The sequence below is a fragment of the Lytechinus pictus genome, chromosome 10, assembly GCF_037042905.1.
Source record: "Lytechinus pictus isolate F3 Inbred chromosome 10, Lp3.0, whole genome shotgun sequence".
NCBI lineage: Eukaryota > Metazoa > Echinodermata > Echinoidea > Temnopleuroida > Toxopneustidae > Lytechinus > Lytechinus pictus.
Genome location: NC_087254.1, coordinates 27,897,806 through 27,921,736, shown reverse-complemented (window position 1 = coordinate 27,921,736; position 23,931 = coordinate 27,897,806). Strand labels below are relative to the sequence as shown.

At 38.9% G+C, this 23,931-nt stretch overlaps 1 protein-coding gene across 1 annotated transcript in view; it reads left to right on the top strand.

Annotated features, from left to right (window-relative positions):
• LOC129270434 (adenylosuccinate lyase-like) overlaps positions 1-23,468 on the top strand; it is a 33,154-nt gene extending 9,686 nt beyond the window's left edge. Inside the window, exons 4-10 of the mRNA XM_064105714.1 lie at positions 255-473; positions 969-1,059; positions 3,248-3,465; positions 12,531-12,621; positions 15,557-15,646; positions 19,100-19,276; positions 20,270-23,468. Of these exons, the coding sequence (XP_063961784.1) occupies positions 255-473; positions 969-1,059; positions 3,248-3,465; positions 12,531-12,621; positions 15,557-15,646; positions 19,100-19,276; positions 20,270-20,356 (973 nt within the window). The 3' untranslated portion in view covers positions 20,357-23,468. The remainder of the gene's footprint in view (positions 1-254; positions 474-968; positions 1,060-3,247; positions 3,466-12,530; positions 12,622-15,556; positions 15,647-19,099; positions 19,277-20,269) is intronic.
• The last annotated feature ends 463 nt before the right edge of the window (positions 23,469-23,931 follow it).

The window sequence follows — 23,931 nt, the reverse complement described above, 5'->3', positions numbered from 1 at the left end:
TTAACCCCAGGTCCTCTCAATGCGACTAATTTTGGGTGTGCACATTTTATGTGTGTGAATGCTGTTCATTGTCAATTTATCATGATAAAATGTGTGGCGAAGCAACATTTCCAAGTTAAAATTTTGGATTTTTTGCTAGTCAAAATCAAACAATGGTTATTGGTATTACTCTTGTCCCTTTAAACTCTGAAACGATTAACAATAAGTGTCAAAATAGCCCATTCTTTTCAGGGTCTGTACTCCTTTACTTTCAGACCGGCCCAGCTGACCACAGTGGGAAAGCGTGCTTGCCTCTGGATCTCTGATCTCTGTATGGATCTACGTAATTTGACCAGAGCCAAGGATGATCTCAGGTTTAGGGGTGTCAAAGGCACTACTGGAACACAGGCTAGCTTCCTTGCTCTGTTTGAAGGCAATGGGGAAAAGGTAGACATGCTGGATTCTTTCGTCACCTCTCAAGCTGGCTTCACAAAGTAAGTAAGGCTCTTGGAGTCTTTTCGTGATTTCATGACAAAACTTTCTGGTAGATGGCACAGTGCAAGGCAGTTGTTGCAGATTTGCATCTGGAACTTGTCACTAGGAAGTGATGTTCCCTGAATGATTGGAATTATTTAAGAGTGTGTATTAGAAATGTGTATAATTTTATGTATAAAGTTAGATTGATATATTATCATGTATTGTGCATTTGCATGCATCTGTTAGATGTTCTTATATTGATAAAGGCAAGGTTATTTGCAGTGAGTGGTGTTTTTTTTTTTTTTTTTTTGCAAGTACAAATTAAAATGTGTGTTGTTCACAAACATCACAATGTAGACTAATTACCGGTGATGTAGTCAAGGCTGTGGCCTTGAGGCCACATATTACCAGGCTTGGCCTTTGTCTCTGGCTGAGTCGTATGTTCAAAGGTTATGGGAGATTTCCTAGCAGCATCATGACTCCCCTGTTATGATTCTTCTTTTATGATTTAGATCCTACATGGTTACTGGACAGACATACAGTAGAAAGATTGATGTTGACGTTCTTTCAGCCCTGGCCAGTCTAGGAGCATCAGTCCACAAGGTACCTTTCACTACCACCACCTGTTAAGATTTGAGTCATCATCAGGTGGGTGTTCCATAAAGCTGTTCGTAAGATCAGAATGACTTTAATCACGACTGGTGATCCTTTCTTGTTTATGTGATATCCCTATGTAATTGAGTTATGACTTAAGAACATGTTCCAGTCGTGCGTAAAGTCGTTCGTAACTTTACGAACAGCTTTATGAAACACCCACCTGAGGCCCGTTGCAGAAAGACTTGCGATCAAACGCAACTAAAAAAATATTGCGTAACTTGATTTTCAGCCAATGAAGCACCGGTATTTGGGACTTGCACTTGATATTTTGACTTGCATTTAAACGCAACTCTTTCTGCATTAGGCCCCTGGACAGTGCTGCACAAAACTATGCAATCCAATAGATAATGGCCACAGAGTAAAAACACTGTTTAAAATTTGTATACAATGCTGTTTAATATATGAACCTTACAGTAGTTATGTAAACTGTTTGAACAAGTCTTTAATTTAAACAACAAAGTTTAATTTGTAATATTCATTTCTCAATAAATTAAGCTTTGTTGTAAACTGGAAAACAACTACTGTAAGGTTCATATAGTAAACGTTGTATGAAATATATTATAGAATGGATGGGAAAATCCCTGCAATCTGATTGGTTGAGAGCTATGCAAGAAGTTTTACTGGGCTGCATGAACGATATCACGATAATCAAAACGATATCCACTGTAAAGAAGCTATCGTCCGAAAAGGTCATTGTGATGTCATCGCGCATGTACTGTTACGCTTGTTTACGTCAAAATTTTGAATTTTCGATCAAGGCAGAATGAATCAAATAAAGGATGCAAAATTATCTGTAAGTGCAAATACGGTACCGTAATTGTCATAGGGATTAAAATTGCCTGCATACTCGTTAGTTGAGAAGTCCAGACATACAATCTTTATAGTTAAAGATCTACTGCCCTGGGCTGGCTGTGCACAGCCAAATCTCCACTGCAGGCCCAGGCAGCCGTAGGCACTGGCCCCCGGCGCGGCCCGGGCATACACACACAGCTATTGGAGGTCTGAGGCTGCCTCATAGATCTAGTCAATGCAAAGCTGTGTCTGGTATTTTGGGTATAATAATGCCTTTGTGCCAACATATTATCAGTTAGGCATACATATTTATGTTGTCCAGGGTTATCAAAGGGTCTGCATTACATTTTGTAATTTTCATGCATCCGGTAATAAATCATGCGTCCGGTAAAAAAAATCATGCGTCCGGTAAATATTTTCATGCGTCCGGTAAATTGAATATACCGGACGCATGAAATTATCATGCATCCGGTAAATCATTAATTTTTGTGGTTTATTCAATAAATTTTTTCCATTCTATTAAACAGATGATGCATTGGTTTCTTTCGTGGGTCAGTGGAACTGTGTGCACGCGGTAACTTTGACATTATGGTCTAAACCATGCCAAAGTTACCTTGTGCACACAGTTCCTACTGACCCACTCTAACCCATGCATCATTTGTATACTGTATACTGTGCATGGTAACAGTTCTCTACAGTCAGTCAAAGTCAAGGAATCCGTGGAGGTTACAATTGGATTACCATTGAAATTGTCATCAACCAGTATTTTTTGGCAACAAGCCCATTGTTTTATTTTTCAGATACAACCTTCTCCCTGGTGTTTGTTTCATTTGAAGATTATGCACAAAATTATGATACCAGGTATCAAACGCAGTAGAGTATATGCAATTACAGCAGGCGTGCTATATAGATGGACCATATTTTTATTATAAAATTGAGATAAAATAGTTGAGCAGATGTTGTGTTTATATGGTTAAGAAAGCTTAAAGCAGTGAAAACTTTGGTCATTTATTAAATATACACTCATTCATTATACTTTTATGATAATCAGGCTGTCTTATCTTATACAGTCAAGTTTTATAACGACCTGAATGTATTTCTAGTGGAGATGCTGTAGATATTTAAAATAAAAGAAATATTTGCATCACATAATCTGCATTATGAAACAGTTTAATATAATGTAGCACTTCACCGAGGCTAAAATCAGTCACTTGTGTGCTCTTTCCATGCATACCATCTTCGATTGTGAGATTTGAACCAGCAATCATTGTTTTCATAGGTATAGTAGATCTACTGTATACTTCAAATCATTTTGTAATTTTCTACCTTTGTGTGTTCATAGATCTGCACCGACATCCGTCTTTTAGCGAACCTCAAGGAAGTGGAAGAGCCGTTTGAGAAGGATCAGATTGGATCTAGTGCCATGGCATACAAACGAAACCCAATGAGAAGTGAGAGGTGCTGTTCCCTAGCAAGGCATCTTACCTCTCTGGTGATGGATCCTTTACAGACTCTTTCTGTTCAATGGTTTGAAAGAACCCTTGATGATAGCGCAAACAGGTGAGGCCATTGGTCAAGATGCAGGAGCCAAGTATTGTCGATTCTCTGTAGTACTTTATGGTTATCATAATAATCCATATTTTGTTATTTGAAATAGAAATCCTCAGAAAATTCATTTTGCCCAGTTGATTGAGGGCCGGCAGCCACTGAGAAGCGTCAGATCGACATTGCTCTATCCCTAAATCGTTGAAAGCCAAACAGCGTAGCAGCAACTCCTATCTTTTAACGTTTTTTTGTCTGACGCGGCCGGGGCTTGAACTCACAACCACTTGATTGTGAGGCAGACGCTCTATCAACTGAGCCAACACACCAGTGTTTACCCAAAGTCTGAGCTATGTTGAGGTGTGGTCTTGTCATGATCCCTACTCAGCACATTTTCCTTCCCAACCTTTGTAGAGACAATGTACTGAATGATCAGGAATCCTGCTGTTTGTTCTCTTGTCTGTCTACTTCCACCCTTACAGTTGCTTTCTGTATACATGTACACCTTTGCACATGTAACGTGGTTTGGTTGAATGTTGTAACCCGCAAGTGAAAACCCGAAATGTACCGTCCCGTATCATCCAATAATTTGCAAGCGGGACCCGCTGACCTGTCGGGTTTTAACCCGCAAGTCAATTTATCTTTGAAAAATGAACAATATTATTTCTGCAAATCCCCACACTATACATGCTCAAATCAGGAAAATATATGCCAACTACTAACCTAGCCTAGAGTGAATTTACTTACAATTTGCAAATTCGCCTTTTATTCCAAGAGAAAATGTTTTTTTGGGTGACTTTGTACCACGAAATGGGTCCGCTCTGATCTCGAAATTGAAAGCATTACGCAATTAACTCCTCTGATTGGAGCCGCAGCTCAGCGTGTGCTACCTAGCCCAGGCTGCCCAGCAAAGATCGGCAATGTTGTTTTTCAGTCGGTCGACACGGCGACTCACAACAATCATAATTACAATATTCAATTCTATGGGACCTCGTCTATAAAGTAATCAAAATTGAAATAAATATCAGGATAACGATTTTTTCTTCTTGTATATCTCCATATTATTTCCTTCTGTTTTTGTATTTCTTCCAATTCTTTGTAAACTAACACAAACGTGCACGAGGGCGCCCATGAACTTACGTGAACAGCTCGTGTTACTAGTGCTTAGCTAGATTAGCTAGGCTTTTATTTATTTTTTATCTCTCTCGATCGATCGGCCAAGAGAGTGGTATTTACAAGAAACTTGCAATCCAATTTTACATCTTCAGAAATCTTAATTAAGACTTTCAATCAATTGTACATCGGAAAAGTTAAGAGATCTGGGCATTCGGGTGCGGGGGCTTCAGTTTTCATCAGAAAATGTATGAAATAACGAAAAGGACCAGCTTAGCATGTGTGACGACCCCAAGTCTGGATGTAGACTAGGAGTAATAAAGAGTTCGCGGCTAGAGATCAAATACACAAACACGGCTTCCCTGTCTTTAAAAGATGTGTCATCGATTGTGAGGGTTTGGGGTGACTTAGGAGTTGGAGAAGTTTAGGTTCTTGTGTGCTGAGATGTAGAGTTGGTCCTGGCCACGTAACATATTTGGGACCTTGTCCTGGAGTCGGAAAACAAGCCAGTTTTCTTGTCGAGGTAGTTCGTTTTCGTATTCCGTATACCGGTTATTACGTACAGTACATATGTATTATGCGCGAACGCTAGCGCTGCGTGTAGTTATGTGCATGGTCTATGCATGTGTGTGTATGCACGTTTTGTGTGTGGAGCGTTTCGTTGGGCTCGTGTAGGCGACGGGTCACGCTCAATTTTTCTCGGATTTAGCCTTCGTTCAAGGCGCAGTGGATTTCTGGTATTTTAATTTGCTGCTAGGTTTCCTTTGCATTTTTGTGCTTGCTCACTGCATGTTTTGGATCAGTCTGTCTTGTTTACTAGCTGTTGTGCTGGTTTTGTCTCCTTAGTGGAGTTTGGTATATATTATAGACTGGTTGTTTGGTTTTGTGGTCTGAGCATAGTTTTATCTCAATGGCTGAGGATAGAGTGCAAAGTTTTGTTGATGGTCCCACACCAGAGTTGTTGGGGCAGTTGACAAAGGCTGAGTTAGTGGAAGCTGCTCGTCTTTTAGACATTTCAGTTCGTCCTTCACTTAGAAAGGATGAGGTTAAGGACTGCATTCGTCAGTTTTTGGTCCAAACGGACATTTGGTCAGCGGATGTTGATTCTGAGGAGGAGGGGGATGATTCTGCGTCTTCTATTGGATCTCGTGATTCTGAGTTAAATCTAAAAACTCTGGAAGCACAGTTGAAATTGAAAGAGCTTGAACTTCGTACAAAAGAGGTTGAGCTACAGATGAAGAGCCTAGATTTGAAATCTAAGGAATTGGATGTGAGGAGTGGAGATTCCTCTGGCAAGTTTGATGCTTGTAAGTATGTTAGGTTGGTTCCTAAGTTTGAGTAAGGTAGAAGAGTTCTTTCAGCATTTTGAGAAGGTAGCTGTCAATTTAGGCTGGGAGAGATCTGTCTGGCCAACTTTGGTACAGAGTGTGCTCATCGGTAGGGCCCAGGAGGTTTATGCCTCATTGTCTGTGGAAGAGGGGGGTTGCTATGAGCAACTGAAGTCTTCTGTCTTGAGGGCTTATGAATTAGTGCCTGAGGCACATCGGCAAGCATTTCGCAATGCTAAAAAGGGCGAACGGGACACTTATGTGGACCTGGTTCGTAAGAAGGTTGTTCATTTTGAACGATGGTTGTCCTCAACTGGTGTTGATAGCTTTGAGAGTTTGAAGGAGCTTATGTTGAGTGAGGAGTTGAAACGCTCGGTTTCACATGAGTTAAGGCAGTACTTAGAGGAGCGTGAGGTGGTGAACGTTCAGAGGGCAGCAGTACTCTTAGATGAATACGTCTTAACACATAAGGTAGTTGAGAGGAGTAAATCTCAAGGGAAGGTTAATCAGTTTGTTGGTAAGAAAGATTCTTCATGGAAGGATGAGAGTCAAGGTAGTAACAATACTGTCAAGAGTGGTAATAGGCAAAAACTTGTTCCTGGTCCTTGTTATTACTGTAAGCAAGAAGGACATAGAATGTCTGAGTGTAGTAAGCTGAAGAAAAAGAGAGAGAAAGAGGGTTTTGGTGAGAGGAAAGTAGTTCCTAATGCATTAGCTAGTGTCAAGAGGGAGAATAGAGCAGTGTCTGTAGGGTACAAACCGTTTATGACTGAAGGTTTTGTAAGTTTGTCAGGTAGTAGTGAGGAGGTTCCTGTGCGTATTCTTCGGGATACTGGGGCTACCCAGACTCTTCTCTTAGCTAATGTTTTGCCTTTTTCTGAGGACTCGGCTGTCCATTCAGATGTGTTTGTAAAAGGTATAGGTGGTGTAATTCAGGTGCCTTTACATAGCGTGAATTTGAAGTCTGACATTGTGTCAGGTCAGGTGGTTGTTGCAGTTTCTCCTGCCTTACCGGTAGAAGGAGTATCGTTGCTGTTAGGTAATGATCTTGCAGGTGATAAGGTTTTGCCACACCCAGTTAAATCAAACATTCCTGTGACTGATGAGGAAACTGAAAGTTTGGTAAAAGAGATGCCAGACGTGTTTTCCTCCTGTGTATTGACTAGGTATATGGCTGCTAAGGAAAAACAGGAAAGGAAAAATTCAGAGCAGGGTTTGAAAGAGACTAGTCTGGATACTGTTGATTTGGAAGATAGTTTTCTTGGTCATTTGGATGATAACAGTGTGTTCTGTCAGGTAGATGATAGCAAATCTGCTGAAGATGGTAGTGGAGTTTATCAGGATGGTAAAACTGATTTAGGACTTAATAGGTTGTCTTTGATCGATGCTCAAGGCAAAGATCCTGAGTTGGTTGGAAGTATCAATAGCGCTCTGTCTGAGGAGGAAGCTGTAAATGAAAGCACATGCTTTTACATGAAGGATGATATTCTCATGAGGAGATGGAGACCTCCAGATGCAAGTCTTGATGAAGATTGGAGGGTTATTCATCAGGTTGTGGTGCCTAAGGTCTTTCGTAGGCAGATTTTGAAAGTTTCACATGAAACTGGTCTTGGTGGACACCTTGGTGTCAATAAGACTGTTAACAGAATTCTGAAACATTTCTTTTGGCCAGGGCTGCGGAGTGATGTTAGTGAGTTTTGTAGGGCATGTCATGCTTGCCAAGTTGTTGGCAAACCCAACCAAAAGATCCCGCCGGCACCCTTACGGCCCATCCCTGCATTTGATGAGCCATTTTCAACAATAATTGTTGATTGTGTTGGCCCACTGCCTAAGACTAAGGCTGGACATGAGTATCTCTTGACTATGATGTGTGCAGCAACCAGATTTCCAGAGGCAGTGCCACTTCGTAGAATAACGGCTCAGAATGTTTGCAAAGCACTGGTGAAGTTCTTTTCGTTGGTAGGATTACCAAGGATTATTCAGAGTGATCAAGGCTCTAATTTCACTTCCAAGTTGTTCAGACAGGTGATGTCGCAGTTGGGAATTCGATGCGTGAATTCGAGTGCCTATCATCCTGAGAGCCAAGGAGCATTGGAAAGGTTTCATCAAACCTTGAAGAACATGATGAGAACTTATTGTTTTCAGTGTGAGAAAGAGTGGGACAAGGGACTACCCTTACTCTTGTTTGCAGTTCGGGAGTCTGTTCAAGACTCATTAGGATTTAGTCCATTTGACTTGGTATTTGGCCACACTGTTCGTGGGCCTTTATTGGTGTTGAAAGAGAAGATGCTGGAATCGGATGAGAAGTGTGGATTACTGGATTATGTATCTAGGTTCCGAGAAAGGTTGTCTTATTCAAGAGAACTTGCTATGCAGCACATGAAGACTGCTCAGGCTGACATGAAGAAAGTGTTTGATCGCAAAGCTAGGGAGAGAAGCTTTGATCCTGGTTCTAAGGTGTTAGTGCTGTTGCCAATTCCAGGTAATTGCTTGCAGGCTCGGTACTCTGGTCCATACGTTGTGGAGAAGAAAGTGAGTGCGGTGAACTATGTAATTCGCACTCCTGATAAGAGAAAACAGAAACGTCTTTGTCACATTAACATGTTGAAAGAGTATGTAGAGAGCAATGAGGATTGCGCAGCGAAGTCGGTTGCGAGTGTTGGTATTGCTTGTGGTAGGAGTGATGATGTTGACGTTGAGGGACAAAAGGAAGTTGGTCTTTCCTTGCCTGAAGTTAAGCTTGAGAACTCGGAAGTTCTGGAGAATCTTGGTGAAAGGTTGAATTATCTTCCAGTGAGTGAGAGAGAGTCGTTGCAGGAGTTGATTTCCGAATACAGTCACTTGTTTGGTGATATTCCCAGTAGAACCACTCTCGTAGACCATGATGTTGATATCGGGGAGTGTACCCCAATTAAGCAACATCCGTATAGGTTGAATCCGTCAAAGTTGGAAATTCTCAGGAAGGAAGTTAACTACATGATTGTCAATGACATTATTGAGCCAAGTAGTAGTCAGTGGAGTTCTCCTTGTGTCTTAGTACCAAAGAAGGATGGTAGTTATAGGTTCTGTACAGACTATAGGTTGTTGAATTCCAAGTCCAAATCAGACTCGTACCCCATACCTCGCATTGACGACCTGATTGACAAGATAGGGAATGCCAAGTTTGTGTCGAAGCTAGATCTCTTAAAAGGATACTGGCAAGTGCCCCTGTCACCAAGGGCACAAGAGCTGTCTGCATTCGTTACACCAGATGGTCTCTACCAATACAAAGTCATGCCGTTCGGAATGAAGAACAGCCCTGCCACTTTCCAACGGTTGATGAATGCAGTGATCGCTGGTCTCGAAGGATGTCAGGCATACCTGGATGACATTGTGGTATATAGCAACACCTGGGAAGAGCATCTGCATCGCCTGAAGTCTCTCTTTGATCGTCTCTCCAAGGCAAACCTGACTGTGAATCTGAAGAAGTCGGACTTTGCTCATGCACAGGTATCGTTCCTTGGCCATGTGGTTGGGCTTGGGACAGTACGTCCAATCAGTGCAAAGGTAGGAGCCATTGTGGACTTCCCGGTTCCAGAGGATAAGCGAGCCCTACGTCGCTTTCTGGGGATGTCCGGATTCTATCGGAAATTCTGCAAGAACTTTGCTTCTGTTTCTGCACCTCTGACGAACCTACTGAAGAAAGATGTACCATATACTTGGACACCGTCATGTCAGATCGCTTTTGAACGCTTGAAGGCAACTCTTGCTAGTGAGCCTGTCTTGGCAGCACCGGACTTCAGCAAGACGTTCGTGCTGGAAGTTGATGCTAGTGGTCTTGGAGTCGGAGGGGTTCTTCTTCAAAAAGATTGTGATGGGATAGAGCGACCAGTGTGCTACATGTCAAAAAAACTAAATAGCCATCAAGTTAAGTATAGCACTATTGAGAAGGAGACTCTCGCACTGATTCTTGGCCTTCAACACTTTGATGTCTACACATCGAACAATCCATTGGTGGTCAGAACAGACCACAATCCCTTGACCTTCCTCAACAGAATGAAGAACAAGAACGCTAGGCTGATGAGGTGGTCCTTGATCCTTCAGGAATACAATCTTACCATAGAACACATACCCGGAAAGGACAATGTGATCGCAGATACCTTGTCTCGTGGATTTGCCGAGTAATATTGTATTTGAACTTAAACTGAGTAATGGTGAATTTGAATCCAACGGATGTACTGGATCTTGATATTGATAATGATGAAGCGGAACTTTGACAGATATACTTCAATTTGAACTGATCTTGGAAACTGGAAGTTGAACAATCTGAACTGAACACTAACTGAAGTGCGAACTGATACTTCATCAAAATGAACCCAAAGTGAACTTTAACTTCCATCATTGATCTTATTTTTGGCAAACTGTTTGTTATTTTGTATCAAGATATACATGTACATTTATGCTCAGTCTTTGTCACTGGGGGCTTGTAAGCTTTATGGATGCAAAAATTAAACAAAACACAAAGAAATTGTACCTAAAATAAGTAATTGGGGCTGCGTTTTCATGGCATTGATTTCTGCTGATATTTTCTTCACAAAGTATATAGTTATCAGCTTAACCAATTTCATATTGTGTTTTTGATTAGTGATTTAAAAAAAAAATTGTGTGACAAAAATGAATGAGCATGATGTACAACTGTATTGCATTTTTCATACAATGATGTTTTCAATTGTCGTTGTCGGTGGTTTTCGAGGATACTCAAAGTCAAAACAAAAACCCTTATTTGGATGTGAAAGTATATTTTACTTAATCACTCAATGAGTACATTTTTCATGTATTTGGATACTAACGTTCTCAAAAGGAATGTTCTCTAATTAAACAAATTATTGAGTGTATTTTAAACCAAGGTTTTAGCATCAAAATTTCCATAAATCTGGAACTTTTATTCCTCAATAACCACATTTATTATTGATTATGTACTATTTTGTCACGAAAGTTCTGTTATAACTTTCGTTCTTAGGGGTGGAGGTGTGACGACCCCAAGTCTGGATGTAGACTAGGAGTAATAAAGAGTTCGCGGCTAGAGATCAAATACACAAACACGGCTTCCCTGTCTTTAAAAGATGTGTCATCGATTGTGAGGGTTTGGGGTGACTTAGGAGTTGGAGAAGTTTAGGTTCTTGTGTGCTGAGATGTAGATTTGGTCCTGGCCACGTAACAGCATGTCTTCAAAAAAGGGCAGCTAACACTCTGACCTGACGGCACGCTCTATCAGGTCGTGACGTAATTTGGTAATCCAATAAGCAAACAACTGTCTCACTGCCGTGCACCGCAAATCCCTCGAGCTCAAACAGCGAGCGTTGCCATGGAAACAGGCTCGACTCGCCCCACTCCAAGTCATAAAACATTTCTTTTTCTGCCACGTGGCCTATCACTCGCTCCTTGCCAGACCTGATTACGCAATGTATTCTGGCTTCTGTTTACATTCTCCGAACACATCCCCTCTCTCTCTATCTCTCTCTCCCCCTCTCCCAGTCGTTAAAAATTCTTTCTCTGACTGCGCTGCACTGGCGCTCCTTTGAAAGAGCAACTCGATGTATTAATATTATGTCGAACTGTCTCAGTCCTGTTCACAAGACAAAAATACGCCGGCATATTTTAAAAGGAAATATCTACGTCTTTAAAAGAATCCGCCACGTAAGAAGCACATGATCCTAACTCAATTTTCATTGTTAATGTTTTTATTATGCGTCGTTACTTCTCCCTTTTTTTCGTATGACGGTCTGCGGGTTTGAGAATGAACTCGGCCCGGCCCGCAACCCGCGATCGGGGGCATACCGGCAGGTTAACCCGTACCGCAACGGGTGCGGGTTACAACATTAGTTTGGTTAGTGTTCTGGTACAAACTTGCAAGAAAAAAGTGGAAAGAAATTGTCAACTAATCATGCACCATGTACTGGTAAACATAAAGAGTACTAAAAAAGAGTTGTTTGGGCAAACACTTTGAGAGGGATTTGATACAATTTGGAATGCTAACCCGCTCACCATAATCAAAGTGTTGTGCAGGTCATATGGTTGATTTATGTGCTTGATTTCTGTGATTGTTATATGCAAGCTAGCATAGAAATATACTACATGTAAATGAACAATTGCTTAGCTTAGTAAATACAAGCCCATGGACTATATTCATCCACCAACAAGGAAAAAATTATAAGAAATTAATCTGCTTATGTACAGGGAACAAAACCTAGTAAGCCGGTTACTGATTGTGTGTTAAACCAGATGTCTGTAACCTGAGGTCCGTCACTTTGTCACTTAAAGATAGGACAGCCTCCACTTCAGTATAATTCCATTGATGGGTTATCTCGGGCGTGGATAGATTCGGTTTTATGAAGACAGAGCTAGTATTACGAATGACTAACTTCCATATTAGTTTCTTGCTTGCTAGGTTCTTTGTAGATTCCAGACACTGATAATAGGGATTTTTAGAATCAGTGAATCAGCGAAGCACCGTCCCAGTCAATTGATCATGCTTGTCAGTGTTGTTTACTGTCTATGTTCACTAGAGATATGAATATTTTAGATTTCATTCAATGCGTAAGTGTCCTCAGAAAAAAATACTTTAATCAATGTATAATCTTACATTATTCCCATCATCTTCAGGAGGATATGTATAGCAGAAGCGTTCTTGACGGCAGATGTCCTACTCAGCACGCTCCAGAACATTTCTGAAGGAATGGTTGTATACCTCAAGGTTAGCATAATACCCCTTGTTAATTCTCGCTACCCCAAATAGCGATTTCGCCGAGATCCGGGAAAATCCCTGTAACGTGCATTGCATTATGGGATAGCTTTTTCGGTATTACAACTTCCTGTTCGGAAGTCCAATGCACTGTTTTGCCATTCAGATCAACAGTGTCGTCCGTCATGCACAACAACACAACGTCGCTTTCGCTCGGAAAGTTCGTGATCACAACCCTCTCTTTTACGATACAGTTTAACAGTTTTACAGCCTTTTCTGCTAAAGTCACTAATTCTGCCCGACGCTTTCCATTGCACGGTATTCATCTGTCAGTTAAGATTTTTTTAAGTTCCGAAACTGATTTTTATCCATTTTGTGGTCGACGAAAAATTGAACGAAATGAATGCTGTATATATTTAGCGTCTAGTTGAATACGATCGTGATGTCAGGCCGGTCGCTAAATGCAACATTTTAAGATATTCATTATTTGTTTGATTTTTTTTTAACCAAATAAAAAAATGAATAAAAATTATTTTCACGTGAAATATATTTTTTATTTTTATTTATAATTTAAATGGAATCAAAACTGACCAAATGTAATAAAAAGTATTATACTCTGTACATATTACGCTGATTGGCATCGATTTCAGCGTGGTGGAAAACTCAGTATCGCGAACCTCGCGCGAGCATGACTCTTAACCGGAAGTGGTGATGACGACCCGACGGAGTGAAAATTATCTCGTCTCGCGCATTATGAGATTTTTGTTCCTATTTGGGGTAGCGAGAATTGTTGTCTCTCTCTTAGTTTCTCTCTGTTTTTGTCTCACCTGCATAGCAGAGTGAGACTATAGGCGCCGCTTTTCCGACGGCGACGGCGGCGGCGGCGGCGTCAACACCAAATCTTAACCTGAGGTTAAGTTTTTGAAATGACAGCATAACTTAGAAAGTATATGGACCTAGTTCATGAAACTTGGCCATAAGGCTAATCAAGTATTACTGAACATCCTGCCTGAGTTTCATGTCACATGACCAAGGTCAAAGGTCATTTAGGGTCAATGAACTTAGACCATGTTGGGGGAATCAACATCAAAATCTTAACCTAAGGTTAAGTTTTTGAAATGTCATCATAAATTAGAAAATATATGGACCTAGTTCATGAAACTTATACATAAGGTTAATCAAGTATCACTGAACATCCTGCATGAGTTTCACGACACATGACCTAGGTCAAAGGTCATTTAGGGTCAATGAACTTTGGCCGAATTGGGGGTATCTGTTGAATTACCATCATAACTTTGAAAGTTTATGGATCTGATTCATGAAACTTGGACATAATAGTAATCAAGTATTACTGAACATCCTGTGCAAGTTTCAGGTCACATGATCAAGGTCAAAGGTCATTTAGGGTCAATGAACTTTGGCCAAATTGGGGTATTTGTTGAATTACAGCCATAAATTTGAAAATGTGTTGGTCTAGTTCATAAAACTTGGACATAAGAGTAATCAAGTATCACTGAACATCCTGTGCGAGTTTCAGGTCACATGATCAAGGTCAAAGGTCATGTAAGGTCAAAGAACTTTGGCCACGTTGGGGGTATTTGTTGAATTGCCATCATATCTCTATAAGTGTATTGGTCTAATTCATAAAACGTGGAAATACGAGTAACCAAGTATCACTGAACATCTTGTGCGAGTTATAGTAGTTTTCAAAATCAGCACTGCTGCTATATTGAATCGCGTGATGCAGGTGAGACGGCCAGAGGCATTCCACTTGTTATCTCTTTTCACCTCTCCTCTACTCCACCCCTACCCTCTCACCTACTCTGTATGAAGTGCCCTTGTAAAGAAAGGGATTAAGATTACCAAGAGAGGATATTAAATCTGGATCCCGTATTACAAAGAGTTGAGATTGGTCTGATGAACCACAACCATGGAAAGCCAGTAACTTCAACATCTAAAAAGCATATTTGTTCAGAATATTTTCTGGATATATATGTATGTTCATCACTTTTTCAGAATTTAGAATTCAGTGTGCATTTCTTTGCTTACAAAGGACGTTGTTCAAATTTCCTGTATGAAAAATTATGACATTGATGGATTTCCATATAGTTGAGGTTGATTAGATCAATCATTACTCTTTGTAAGACGGGGGCCCTGATCAATGATCAAATGCATATTTTCTCACAGAGTCAATCAATTAAAAAAAAAGGTCAGTACACTTTGGTAAGCTTTGAATTTTCAAATGATCAATTGTCTGATGAAATCTGAAAGCTTTAAGCCCACAATAGACCATGTATGCCAAATGAAGAATGGCCTGAGCATCGACCTTCCTTGGGAAGTCTGGCCTCATCCTGAGTGCTAATATCAATATATTTGATAGTCATTGTAAAAAAAAAATCCCTTTGAATTCAGCAACTGTCTGTTGACCTGTAGCTTGATTACACGGACATTTTGTTGCGACAATAACATGGCCAGATGGGCTGCACAGTGCTTGGTAGCCAGTGGTGCTTCGGTTTGAATTTGCAAATGGATCTATTCATTTCCATAACAGACTCATTTGTAATCTGCTTTTGTGTCGACATGTAGGATAGTGTTTCACAGACCACCGAGCCCGGATGCAGTTTACAGCTTTCCTATTTATGTTAATGATGGAATGCAGAGATTAAATTAGTTTTTGTTTTTTAGGGCTACTTTTCATAACTTACTGGGTAATTCTAGAGAACAGGAAAAATATCCTATATAAAATATTACAGTTAATGGGAATTTTCAGGGCTGTTTTGAGCATTTTGGGGGCAAAATTGCCCTGAGCCATATTTGTTTTTTCACTGATGGAATGTAATAAAGGTATTAGGCTTTAGGCTGAGATCCTCGAGACATGATATTCACAAATTTTTAGAAAGACTCTTGAAAATACTTTTCATGACAATTTTCTTCAAAATACTTGCAGGTGATTGAGCGCCATATACTCCAAGAGCTTCCTTTCATGGCTACAGAGAACATCATCATGGCTATGGTGAAGGCAGGTGGCAGCAGACAGGTAGGAGAGAGAGTGGATGTATTGTGAGTGTGACGTCTAGTTTAATTACACTCTTGAGAAAAACCATATAGGTGTGCCACGTCCCTTCTGTAACCTTATAGACAGTTAGCAACTTGGCCATTTTGTAGCCACTTTATGCCGTTTTTCTTTTTGTCTCACCTGCATAGCAGAGTGAGACTATAGGCGCCGCTTTTCCGACGGCGGCGGCGGCGTCAACACCAAATCTTAACCTAAGGTTAAGTTTTTGAAATGACAGCATAACTTAATAAGTGTATGGACCTAGTTCATGAAACTTGGCCATAAGGTTAATCAAGTATTACTGAACATCCTGCCTGAGTTTCAGGTCACATGACCAAGGTCAAAGGTCATTTAGGGTCAATGAACTTAAACCATGTTGGGGGAATCAACATCAAAATCTTAACCTAAGGTTAAGTTTTTGAAATGTCATCATAACTTAGAAAATATATGGACCTAGTTCATGAAACTTAGACATAAGAGTAATCAAGTATCGCTGAACATCCTGCTTGAGTTTCACATCACATGACCAAGGTCAAAGGTCATTTAGGGTCAATGAACCTTGGCCAAATTGGGGGTATCTGTTGAATTACCATCATAACTTTGAAAGTTTATTGGTCTAGTTCATAAAACTTGGACATAAGAGTAATCAAGTATCACTGAACATCCTGTGCGCATTTCAGGTCACATGACCAAGGTCAAAGGTCAATGAACTTTGGCCATAATGGGGGTATCTATTGAATTACCATCATAACTTTGAAAGTTTATAGATCTGATTCATGAAACTTGGACATAAGAGTAATCAAGTATCACTGAACATCCTGTGCAAGTTTCGCGTCACATGATCAAGGTCAAAGGTCATGTAAGGTCATTGAACTTTGGCCATTTTAGAGGTAATTATTAGATTGCTGTCATTACTTTCAAATTTTATAGATATAGTGTATAAAATGTGGATATAGGGGTAATCAAGTTTCACTGACAAGTTTTAGGTCACATGATCAAGGTCAAATGTCAATGAAGGTAGTATTGTTTCATTATATGAATGGTGTTTTTTGTGAAAAATTGATAGTAGTTTTCAAAGTCAGCACTGCTGCTATATTGAATCGCATGATGCAGGTGAGACCTCCACAGGCATTCCACTTGTTTTTATAAATTTTTCTGTTTTGTCCATTTTGTAAAGCTATGCACACTGCGTTAGGAACTCACCCTTTGTGTGAAATTGCCCCACCCTGTGTTCACTGAACCACCCAAAGCTGCCTGTCCATTTGGAATCAGATACTTTTTGGATCGACTTTGATGAAGATTTGAACATGTGTAATCCCTAACATGTTTGCCATAAGATTCTGCATCAAAACACGTGTCCTACTGTAGAAAATGCTTCTATTGTCCAAAGGATAGAAATAATACACCTTACACACACTTGCTATTTGCTAATGGGTGAAGGGTTGAAATAATTGACCCACCGATTATGTATTTCCTGAGACAAACACACACACCCCCACCCTCTCACACACACGCATATTTGACATCAAGAGTACGGAGAGGGCCGTAGCAAGATGGGTACCAGTCTTTGTCAAGATTTCGGGCACATGGCCTTCATCACGATTGTAAGGTCTGTAAGTATTGCCCAGAGTAAGGTTAAGCATGAAGGTTAACCTTACTCGAGATCAGCAATACTTGCAGCCCAATTGTGGACCAATGCATGGGATGTCAGTCTGCATGGTTTGCTGTTTTCTTTTGTAACGGCACTTGTAATTATCTCCGAGTGATTGTGGATTGAGTTCCCTTATTTATTGCTATTGCTAGTTTGCACATATTGCACATCCCACTTTTTCTCTTTCCTAGGTTTAATCTCTTCAAGATGTCCCATGAATCTTGTGATTTGTCCCCTTCCATTGTAGACCTCAGTTGTTATTTGAAAGGCCTGTTTCGTTTTCGTATTTTTCCTCGCGGATTGATCTAGTGTGGTTTCAGTCTCCTTAAAGATTCCCCTCAGACCAAAATAAACCTATAGGGTTTCATCATTTTGACCATGGATGATGGTAGCCTTGAAGACGGTCGCCTTAAGCATTCGCCCTGCAGAGGGCAGTCGTCTTTCACTCTACAATTTCAATTACAACTTCTCTCCTGATGGTTCTGTAATGCCTTTGACATCCTTACACCTGTGATTTTACTACCGACTGCATGCTTTTCATTTAAACTGTTACTGACCTTGACAGTTTGTAGTGAAGATCCTGTGTAGTTTGCTACCCTCTGGGAAATGTATTCGGGTTTAGTTCAGGATTTTGCTGCCAACATTTGTCCTTAAGTAATGTAAATAGAAATGTTGGCAGCATATTCCTGGGCTTAATATGGGATTCTTTGCAAAAAAAAAAAATCATTTTTTCAACTGCAGCCAAGACTGCTGTGTCTGCATAATTTGCAAGTATTTAATGAAAAAAAAAATTGAATCTTACATTGTTTTAATATACTCCATAAAATACTGATTGGCTATGGATTTACCGATCGTGTAACATTAACCCTCTTTGTTAAAATGAGACACTACACTAATCTGCCTTTTGTAGCCTGTATTGCAATAAAAAGCTCAAGCTAATATCACAAGTTATGTTTCTTTTGTGACATCAAAATGGAAGATACTGTACACAAGACATGGTTATCAAGCGCACCCTTGGAATACGTCCATTTTGCACAATGACGCACAATGACATTCATATTAGTTGAATAATGATGATCTTGTAGGCTTGTCAAAGTATTAAAATTATCCTATGCTTATAGAAAAAGGGTGATTTTTTTCATGGTGAAATGTCAGTAAGCTTTATTTATAAAAAAACGAGATCGAATAATTTGCCTTCTGACTGTGGTGTCTGCAATTGTCCTCTGAAGTGTTAATGCCTGTAAAACCCTACATCTGCATGATATTTGATGTCTTTAGGACACTATGATGACATATTTTGTTGCTATCTCTCTTAACATTTGGCATTGTTTACCAGGGTAAAGTTTGATAAATCAATCACACACAAAACATGTTTTATTTGAATATATGGGATATGTAGAATGAAACAAAATCACCCATGTAATCAAAGAAATAGTAGATTACTGTGTTGTAATTTGGGGGGTAGATATCTCCAGATAATTTTAATGATTTTGAAGGAAATTCGAAATATCTTGAATCTTTCCTTTTTTTTCTTGTATCATCTTCTGATCGACCACTTGTATGTATATAATGTGGAAATCAGTTTTGTCACTTCCATTGCTACCCTATACAACTACAAGGAATCATAAATAGATAAATAGGAATAGCATACTTACCAAAAGTCTACAAAGCCTATTGCTGCCCAAAGGTTGGTTTATCCTTAACGTTGTCAAAATGCAAAAACAAATGAAGTCTGCTGTTTGGAGGAAATATATCTTCAGTTTGTCCGAACTTTGTTTTCGTAGGATTGCCATGAGCATATCCGCACAATGTCACAAGAAGCAGCTGCAGTGGTCAAGCAAGAAGGAGGAGACAATGACCTCGTAGATAGAATCAGGCGGTCATCCTATTTTTCACCTATTCACGATCAACTAGACAAGCTCCTTGATCCCTCCACTTTTGTGGGCAGAGCTCCAGAACAGGTAAGTGCTAACTAAACAAATTCCCTAATTACATGTCAATGAATTATATGAGAAGACTTATTAATTCTGTTGCTTTTCTATGATATAGTCTTGAGAACAGAAATGCTCTCCAAGAATATTGTTGTGTCTTGGCTCACCATAGTTGAGAGCCATTTGTTGTCAGTTATTAGTCCGACCATCTATTTATCGGTTCATCTTTTTTTTCGTTCTCATGATGAGAAACAATTGTTGTTTAATAGCCAAGTCTATGGTGTACCTCAATAAGAAAGTAGGGAAAAATTAACAAAAAGCACAATGCTGACAAATTTATCAAAATTTTGTGAAAAATACCAAATTTGAGGCTTTTATTTATTTATCCCGTTTCCTCAGCTATTAAAAGCATGGCACTTTTGGTATACAGTGCAGTAGCCAATGATGCTACACACTTGTTGTTACGTATTCTATTGGATTATGAAATTTTCTATTTTTCCTTCTTTTTATGTGTTTTCACTTTACCTTGAACATGGGAAATTGTGATCATTGTGACTTCTTATAATTCAAGAGCCAATTTCTAATCAAAATAATTACCAAATTATGGATGAATCAATTTGATGCAAATTATGGAATATACGTAGACAGAATAATGCATCACCAACTCTCTTTTTCGTTTATATCATTTGTGCCTCGCAAAACTTTTATGGGACATTGATTGTTCACAGAGTCAAATGTTGAATGTTGTAGAGATCTATTGTAATGACTTATTGTTAATTACATATAATTATGCAGGCCAAGACCCAATAACTATCAAATTTTAACTTAATTTACATTTGCATACTTGTATTTTGAAATGTCAGAGATTAAAAGGGTCTATATTGTGGTGGAGGCATATTGACTCTGCACATTGGTCAATTCTCATGAGTACATGTGATAAGCACCTCCTCCAGTTCATCATTTTATTCAGACTCTGTTATGATCCTTACCTTTATATTTCATGTGTTCTCTCATTTATTTCAGGTCACCAATTTTCTTGAGGCTGAAGTCAAACCAGCTCTAAAGCCATTTGCCAGCTTTCTAGATGGAATATCTGAACTTTCTTTGTGAATTTAGACAGTGTCATGTTGCTATAGGCTTATTCAGATATGACAAAGTTCAGCAGTACTTTTTGTTTACAAATTGAAAAAAAGGGAGAAGATGCAAGAGACTCTTGTTGCAAGTTAACATCAAACTGCATAAATCAACTTTTTTTTTTCTAGTACAAAAGAGTAAGATGTTTGATCCAATCCAGTTGTGTAAAGCTTGTCACATATACCATGGTTTGTGACATCATAATGAAATCATCATTATACATGTACATTAGTTTGTCAATAAGACTTTGTACAATTTCTTGAGACCAAAAGATATAGTGTAAACACAATAAACTTAGCAGGTTTGTTTCGCAATATATGTTGTAACCTTGTGCAGCCTCTGTCAGATATGGTGTCACAAAGTTTAATAACATTTTCTGTACAAAGAGAACGGGACATACATGTAAGGCATGAAAAAAAAACCCACGTTTTTCTTCTTTTTCTTCCATTAGAGTACATCCTTCTTGTAGAGTCGAAGCTTTGTCGCACTTGTGCAGAAAAGTTGTAGTTGCAGGAACATGTGGAAAGGAAGTAAAGTGATAAATAAAATTTGTTGTCTAGCCAAGGTGCAAGTAAAAATCTTTTGGCCTTTAGGAGCAAAAGCTTTCTGCCAAAGCTTTCTGCCATAAGGCCTCGATAAGCTTTTTTCCAATCAGATACAAGAAAACAGGTTAGCGTAAAGTACTGTATACTGTAATTGGTCAAAGCTGAGCTTGTTTTGCGGACAAACTCATCTTGCATAAAAATGATTTATGAACGTGACTCGTGCCACCAGAATGACATTTTTTGACAAGTTTGGTGACTTTAAACATGTAAAGCAAGTTGATTTGCATAAATGAGGTGATTTGTCTCTCTACTTCTGAACATCATGAAAGAAAAAGTGCTCTGTTCTTTGTCTCACCGTATGTTAACGAGACTTTCATGATCATATTTTTTTTATAGAAAATATGTTAAATTTAATATAACAGTGACATGAAGTTTGGGCTGAATATAATTATCAGAATTGCTGGCATTGTAGCAATTACATGTTAGAGTTTGATATACTACATACTTGGTAACTGTGTTATGTCCTTTTAGTACATGATGCTGTTATTTTCCTGAATATACATATATTTTCCTTATGAAAGGATTTCAAGCCTCAGTTTTTCTTTATTTGCCTTGTGTAGAAGATTTTGTTTTAATAGTTCAAGAGCATAAGAATTCATTTTTATTCTTCCTTTAATTTGTTTTACACCATTTCTTACGCATAAAACAAAGACAATTAATCAACGATAATGAAGCATTGTTACTCTATTGCTATGAGAGAGGGGACAATTTGCTCTGATTTTAGTGATAGTAGATTTCATACAATATTTTCCTTCTCGCTCAACTTAAATATCATTGGAAGCCTTGCTATTACTGTAGATTTTCCAGCTTTTGGTCCACCTATCCTATTTTCAAAAGTGATTGTTGTTATACAACAGTAATAGTCTTAGGAATTAAACTATCATGTGTATGTGAAATCACAATTTTATTAATAGCGACATCACTTTTTCAAAGATAAATAGGGGCCTTTTTGGGTTCCCCTATCGGTCATTCCTAGGTCCACTTTGAACATCAGTTAAATGCTAATATTGATGTTTAGTGACCACTAGTATCATATTGGAGTAGAGTGGTTTCTTTCACATGACTCATAATTATTACTGGTTCTAGTTTCAGCTTGTCATCAGCATCAATAGCGGGGTGGTACACTTCTTCCATTCTGTAAGTTGAATGTTCATTTTGTTAAAATTGTATGTCTGAAATAATCCGTTACGAATGGAAAATACAAACTGCTATCCTGGGGTTCACCTTGAAACATACATTTGAGTTCATAATATGCCATTTGCCACTGTTTGAAATTAATCATTTAATACAATGTGAAATTTTGTTGGAACGCCAGGGGCCTGTGTCAAGAAGCCTAGCGATCGATCATACAATTGATTTTGTATGGTTCATTGCACATCAAGCAATAAAAGATCGGTTCTCCAATCAAGCATTCAGCTTTGTGTAACAAGGGTTCTGTAGTAACTTTGGCCTCACACTTAGCCTCTTCTTTGGGCCAGTTACTCGTCGATTTATTGTGCAAGAGCTTGATATAACATTCACTATAATAATAAACAACATTTTATAGCACCATTTATCTAGAAATAATCTCTTCAGAGGCGCAAATTATTGTCACTTTGGCTTTAGCTCGAGCTGCCTTCCAGCGCTCGGCGCATTCAAGGAATTATTCCTGCCGGGTACCCATCGCCTCACCTGGGTTTAGTGCAATGCAATGAGGGTAAATTTCTTGCTGAAGGAAAACACTCCATGGCTGGGATTCAAACCATGACATGCCATAGTTAACAAAATGTGTTTATATATGGTTCTGCAGCTCCTTGAACATTTCAGTAATGCTAATTGTATCATTTCTCATTAGCCAATTTAGATAAATATTAAAAAAAGTAACTAGTAATGGCTGAGATGTTTCTGAAAGACTTCCAAACAGGTCGTAACGATGTGTGTCTCTGATCCTAGCACAAGAATTTATTTTGTCTCGGTTGAATGGAGGTTACGCATGGAGTGGAATTACACATAATAGTGGAATTCAAGCGAAGGATTTATACTGGATATGTGAAAAACAGTTGGAGATACTGGTTAGTACAATTTAGTCCAATTTAGTCTCACTTAAGAGCTCTGTAACATGGCTGCCATAGCTGGGAAGCTTCTAATCATGGAGGTAAAAAGGATGGAGTGACAATGAAATGCAAATTAATTAATGTAGCTTTTGATTTATAAAGAAAAGAATACACAGGTGCACTGTAGCCTATGGTGGCGACTTGTGATGTCGCCAGTTTCATGGTCAAACTGAAAAGTGATTTGTGTTAAAAATAGATAATTGTGAAATATTTCCAATTTTATTTGATCACAAAATGGGGATATTAAACACATGACAAAATATATGTCAAAGTCTTAGTATGTCCTGAAATTGGGTGAAATATTGTGTGATAATAGTTTCAAAATGTGAAAAACCTCAGAATTTGACAATTTTAAAATCAAGATTTACAAATTTCCACACACTTCCTCATTATAAAAGAGGTAAAATAACATGTAGTTTCAGGGAATACACCCATTTGCAATGTTATGTGTCACAGTTGCGGCCACATGCGCCCAGTTGAGTAATTTCAAATCATGTTTCAATAAGAATTGCAAAAAATATTTTTGCTCTTCCCGTAAAGGTTAGCAATGTGTCTGCTCATATATCCGACCAGAGGTAGCAAAAAGTACCTATCATTGCAAAAGCATATTTCCTATTGTATGTGGCCAGTATGGTAGTAATCTTTTTCTACGATATGTAAGAAAAAGCTGATGAAGCTTATGCCTGATATATTGATCCCTGCAACATCAAACATGGCTTTAAGTGAAATGAGTGAGATGGTACTCCTTCCTTTTCTACATCCATGCTCTGATCAAAGCACAAGAATTTATTTTGTCTCGGTTGAATGGAGCTTATAGATGCAGTGGAATTGCACATTAATAGCAAAATTCAAG